The 6,426-nt window shown below is 50.4% G+C and overlaps 1 protein-coding gene across 1 annotated transcript; it reads right to left on the reverse strand.

Annotated features, from left to right (window-relative positions):
- Positions 1-1,381: 1,381 nt before the first annotated feature.
- Positions 1,382-3,359, reverse strand: LOC123446300 (extensin-like). Its single transcript, XM_045122972.1, has 2 exons — positions 2,727-3,359; positions 1,382-1,692 (listed from the first exon to the last, which is right to left on the reverse strand). Exons 1-2 carry the CDS (start codon positions 3,356-3,358, stop codon positions 1,650-1,652), a joined length of 675 nt encoding a protein of 224 aa, XP_044978907.1. The 5' UTR covers position 3,359; the 3' UTR covers positions 1,382-1,649.
- Between the last annotated feature and the right edge of the window lie 3,067 nt (positions 3,360-6,426).

Here is a 6,426-nt window from a genome sequence, read left to right on the forward strand (position 1 = left end):
TAATAATATTTAGTTAATATATATATATATATATGTATTATTTTTTTGATAGTATGTATCATATTTTGTGTATGCTCTTTTTTACGTACAAAAATATATGTATTTGACAAATATAATAAAAACCATGGGCTAACTTGTAATTTTTTCATGTAACTCACTTTGAAAAATCTTATTTATAATATATAAACATAATAAAAATGATAAATTATATATATATATATGCTACCGCATGATAGTATACATATATATATATATATATATATATATATTCTCACATTGGGTGCAGAATAACTATTCTCACATCACTTCCGAGCTGCATGGTTAACGCGAGTGCACTACGTTCCTATTGAAAGAGCACTGCAATGTGAGTGAAAAGACTACATGCATTTTTTCTGCACTATTTTCGATCCAGTTTCTACAATGTTTGATGGAACAAGGCGTATAACACACCGTTGGATAGCTATGGAAAATGAGCAGTTTCGTTATGTTGAATACTTTTCGAGATTCCTCCCGATTCAAGAGCAGTTTCGAAAACGGTGGGCGCCTCACAGGAGGCAACGAGTGTATTTTCACGATTTTTCCAAAATACTCGTCGGAATGAACTAAACGATACGACGTTAGAAAGATATGGTCGATGTGCAACTTTTTCATGCAGATTACACTCTGTGATTCCTTACGGTTTAAGAGCAGTTTCAAATTTACCGAAACACGGAATTCTGTTTTAAAAAAATAAATAAATTTCGGTACGGTTTTCGCTCCAGTTTTTAAATCGTTTCTCAAAATTAGGCGTGTGATATGGCGTTCGAAAGCTATGGAATTGGCAAATTTCATATGTTGATAATTTGTTGAGATTTCTCACGGTTTAAAATAAAATATGAAAACGGTGTGACTGCCTACAAGTGGCAGCGAGTGTATTTTCGTAATTCTTTCAGACCACTCATAGAAACGATGCAAATGATACGGTATTGGAAAGATATCAATGCGGCGCCAGTTTTTCATGTAGGACACTCTCTCCAATTCCTCACTATTTAAGAGCACTTTTGGTTTTACCGAAATGCGGACACTCTGTTTTTTACGACACCAAAATCAACGCGTGAACCGTATAAAAAAAAGAGCGCACTGCTTTAGATGGAAAACCGCACTGCATCCACCGGGCAAGCGAACTTCATTTTTTTATCCATTATCACTCTATTTTTCATGATGCATGACTCTGAAAATTGTACTTCTTTAGATGAAAAACAACACTTCACCCAACACACAAGCGAACTTCATTTTTTTGTCCCTTATCACTCTGTTTTTCATGATGCATGCGTTAGAAAATTGCACTTCTTCAGATGAAAAATAAGACTGCATTCGACATGTAAGTGAACTTCATTTTTTATTTTTCATATAAATGTGTCTAGACCATTGGATCAATTATAGTGAACAACAATATGTTATTCCGTATTTTTACAAGTGAACCACAAAGCATTTCACAGTAAACTATACCATTGTCAATCGTTTCAGAGTAACCAAACTACACGCACACTTTATGTTCTACGCCACTCTCTATGGCTGCTGATGATGCTCATGAACACAATAGATCCAACTGCACACCCCAAGGACCATGACACACTATGACGCAGACTGCTTGACCACGCTATGGAACTTCATATCGTCATGCACCACTCTGGATCATATTTTCTCTTTACACTGCAATCAAAAAATAAGCGGACCACGCTCGAACCTCATCTACACTGGAACCGCACAACACATGCAAATCCAAAATCTACAAAAAATTAGGACATCTTCGAAACACGAGCAGAAATAAAAGCATGAACAATTCACTACAAATTTTGATAGCGAACTGGCTCGCACAAGTTAAAAAAAAACAGTACAAAGACGAGCTGCACTCCTACTCGGGGATGTTCAAGAGCAATAACACAAGTGAACTGCACACCAAGGACACTGACGCTGACAGTGATGTAGTTCAACGAGGGGAGGGGAGATGGTTGACGGTTGTCCGCATTAGCAAAAGGGGTTATCGAACTGCGCCAAGAACGCCATGAAACCCCAAGCTGCCGCATTACAACACACATGTGGGAAAAACCTTAGGCACCAACGAAGGCGATGCAGAACCGCACATGTATAGCTCGCCAAACGGGTCAGGCTAAACAGGACGACCCGCGAGCCCGCCGACACGGCACGCCATGGGCCGGGCACGACACAACTTAAACAGACCCGTGCGAGGCACGCAACCCGCCTCGGACCGTGCCTGGGCCTCAAGGTTGGGCACGCGGGCCAACTCTGCACGACCCGTTTGCATTTTTTGTTTTATATATATAACATATAAAATAGCCCAATAATTTAAAATCAGCCCAAAAACTATTAAAAAGGCCTAAAATCGTGCTAAGTGTGTCCACGGACCGGCCTGCTTAGCTCCGGTGCCAAACCCTGCGCACATGGACCGACACGGCCCGGTTAATATTGGTGCCTAAGCGGGCCGTACCGGGCCGGCCCGTTTGGGCAGGTATGCGCACATGCACACACCAACGGCTGAAATCGTCGGTGGCGACCCTCACGAGGTGTGGTCGGCAGTCAACTCGAACAAGCAAACTACTATGCGGGTCACTAAAAAACCGCAATAAATAACCAAGCGAACTCTCTGTTTGTGGGAACGAACCCTTACGGGAGGAGAAGGGGAGGTAGAACAGGGGAGACACAGAGTACTGGTCGCCGGTGGATACCTGGTGAAGCTCAACCCCGCTTGGATCCTGTGGGAGGCACGACGGATCTTGCCGAAATCGTCGGCCCCGATGCGGTCGTGGCTTGCGGAGCTCTGTGAAAGAGGGATTTCCCATCGGCCCCAGCGAGGCAGGGAATGGTAGAAAATGGAAGGCCGGTGGGGTGGACAATATGTCCGACTCCCTGGATCCGGCCGCTGGTGAGGAGCGCGATGGCGCCCGGGGTGGCGGTGAGTGGGGTCGCGGAGGCACGGTGGCGCGCGGGCCAGGGGCCGGGCCGGGGCTGCGGTGGCAGGACCCCCTGGGCGTCCGCGTTGCTCGTGAAGCCAGAGTCCAATGAGGGGGCAGGGGGTGGCCAGATCTAGTCGGGTCTGTGCATGGTGCAGGTGAGGGTGGCTGGCACGGTGCACGCGGGGGAAGGTGTGCGGGGTGGGGATCTGGCGACGTTGGGACGGCGAGCCGCGGGGACACGACGGGACACGACGTGGTGGGCGGCAGGCCACGGCGGTGCGAGATGGGGTGGGATGGTCCGCCACGACGGGGCAGGACGTGGTGGGCGGCGGGCCGCGGCGGGGCGATGACGGTGGGTTGGGGGCGCTTGGATTCGGCAGGAAGGTGGGGTGGGTCGGTGTCATGGCAAATGGGACAGCGAGTTTTTTTTTCGTTGCTATTGCCTATTGGGGATTTTTTCACTGTTTTAACCGTAAGTAATTCACAGAATGAACTCGATCTGAAAGTATTCCGGATCTGACCCTTTTAGAAACGTCAGAGACCGTGGCCTTGCTGCTCCACGTAGAAACGCCTGTCTAACGTGGCGTTTCTGGTCTACATTGGAACGTCAGTCTAGCGTGCGTTGCAGCCCCAGACCGAAACGCCAATGCCTTTGGCGTTGCAACCCAGGTGACAAACGCCATGAATGATGGCGTTTCTACCACTTAGAAGTCGTGCTTTTCCACTCCACCTCCTCGAGCCCCAGCTCCGGTCAGAGTCAGTCCCGCGAGTAGCAGAAGCAGTAGGGTGGAGTGGAGTCCAGCACTGGACCGGAGAGAGGTTTTTACAAAGCCATCATCGTCGTCATCATCAGTGGGGGATCACGGGCGGGGCGGTCACGGGAGGAGGAGGAGGAGGAGGGGAATCTCTTTTGGTTTACTACTCCAGTCCAGTTGTTGTTGTTTCCGCGGCCCGCCTTCAATGCCGCCACCGCTAGCTTTACTGCTGGATCTGACCTGAGTTCAACTCATTTCATCTCATCTCATCTCATCTCATCTCATCTGAGAGCCACCATCTTCCTCCTCTCGGTTCTCCACCTTCTTCTTCTTCTTCTTCTTCCTCCTCCTCCTCCTGCGGAATTCGGTGCGAATCCGTGGTGAAAAGGTGGGGATCTTGGCTCCAGAGTGTTCCCTCCGTTTCTTCAGGTGAGATTTTCCCATCCCACACACACGACGAGAAATCTGCCTCCTTTCTGCACGGATTCCGCGGGCGGATTTCCTTTCTTTCTTTCTCCCCGGATTCGGTGCATGGAACCACTTCCCCCCTCCGTCCCCAGCAACAACAAGATATCTGTTGCTGCTGCTGCTCTGCTAGCCTGAGGCCCCAATGGCGTCCTCGCCGCCCCCTCGCCGGGGACCACCAAGGCCTCCCCGGCGGCCGCCTCCCCAGCCCCGGTCAAGTTGCCCAATGCCACCCCGGCCGACCCGCTGGCGGCCCCGCCCGTGCCCTCCGCGGCCGTGCCGCCGCCGCCGACCCTTTTAGAAACGCCATCATTCATGGCGTTTGTCACCTGGGTTGCAACGCCAAAGGCATTGGCGTTTCGGTCTGAGGCTGCAACGCACGCTAGACTGGCGTTCCAATGTAGACCAGAAACGCCACGTTAGACAGGCGTTTCTACGTGGAGCAGCAACGCCACGGACTCTGGCGTTTCTAAAAGGGTCAGATCCGGAAATACTTTCAGATCGAGTTCATTCTGTGAATTACTTACGTCTTATGGGTTAAAACAATGAAAAAAATCCCCTATTGGTGCTGCGAGTTCGCTTCGGTGCATCGGGCAGTGCGCTTCTTGTGTCAGAATAAGCTTTTTTTAAATAAGGCTCTTTTTAAAAACAATAAGGCTTTTGGGTTAAAATAAGGCCTTAAGGGTCAAGTTAGAATAAACCACCCTATATACTTAGATATAGGGTGGTTTATTCTAACTTGACCCTTAAGGCCTTATTTTAACACCAAAATAGTTATTCTCACATCACTTTCGCACCTCCGAAACCATCAAATCGATCACCATACCCATCCCAAACAGATCGCGGGTACACAATAAAAAGTCCACTCGCCGCAAGACCATTAACTTCTCTCACACGGTCACATCGTCTTCCCCAACCTCCTAGTTTCTGCCATCGGGGACCAAGGGCCGCGCCGCCGGCACGACCCCCCTAATATAAGGCCTCGTAACCTGGCGCCCCCAGCCCCCCTCGATCTACTCCCCCGGCTCCGCCCCTTCCCTCCCCTCTTTCCGCACGGAGGTCGCCGCCACCCACTCCGACCACACCTACCTCGATCCTACTGTCCACCTCATCATATCCACGGACTTGCCCCCACCTTCTTGATGGCCATTAGGTCCACCATCGTCTGCTGCTCATGTGCTCCGACGGGGGCCATTGCGAACGAATCCTGTAACGGCTCCAGCCCTCACCACCTCCGCCCGTCGCCATCCCACCTATGGGCGCCTCCCCGACGGTGACACCCCTCATGGATGGAGGTCTCCCCCCGCGCGCGCCTGGTGACGCCAAGGAGATTGAGGCTCGGAGCTCCCCCGCCACCCCTTGCCAAGCTAGCGACGGATCCGAACAACCCCCCACCCTCCTCCCCAAGCTTCTCCATCGTTCCCTCACCCCTCACCCTGGCGAGCAGCGCCACGTGACCCGGATCCACACCACCCCGACTGGAGCAGATGAAGGGAGATCACATGAAGCGAAGCGGGGCCTAGCTCCCCATGGTAGTGCTCGGCTCTCCCCCCACTTGGATGAGCACGGCAAGCATCACATTTGTTTGTGCAGTGCGGTCTCACGTATTGTGCAGCTTTTTACCTCTTGAGCTTGCGTTGATTTTTCCTTAAAGAGGAAAGGGTGATGAAGCGAACTTGATACGTCCATTTTGCATCATGCTTTTATGTTGGTATTTATCGCTTTATGGGTTGTTATTACACTTCACGGTACTATAGTTATGCCTTTTCTCTCTTATTTTGCAAGGTTTACATGAAGAGGGAGAATGCCGGCACCTGGAATTCTGGCCTGAAAAAGGAGCAAGTTTGAGATATCTATTCTGCGCAACTCCAAAAGCCATGAAAATCAACGAGGAAGTATTTCGGAATTTATAAAGAATACTGAGCGTAAGAAGTACCAGAGGGGAGCCACCAGGAGGCCACAAGCCTGCTAGGCACAACCTACCCCCCGGCCGCGCCTAGGGGGCTTGTGGGCTCCCTGTTGGACCTCTGACCCCCCCTCTTTTGCTATAAGGAGGATTTCGTTCCAAAAAAAAAGCAGGAGGAGGCTTTCGGGAGGAATCGCCGCCGCCACGAGGCGCAACTTGAGCAGAACCAATCTAGAGCTCCGGCAGGGCCGTCCTATCGGGGAAACTTCCCTCTCGGAGGGGGAAATCGTTGCCATCGTCATCACCAACACTCCTCTCATCGGAGGGGACTCGTCACCGTCAACAT

Source organism: Hordeum vulgare, chromosome 4H (genome assembly GCF_904849725.1).
Source record: "Hordeum vulgare subsp. vulgare chromosome 4H, MorexV3_pseudomolecules_assembly, whole genome shotgun sequence".
Lineage (NCBI taxonomy): Eukaryota > Viridiplantae > Streptophyta > Magnoliopsida > Poales > Poaceae > Hordeum > Hordeum vulgare.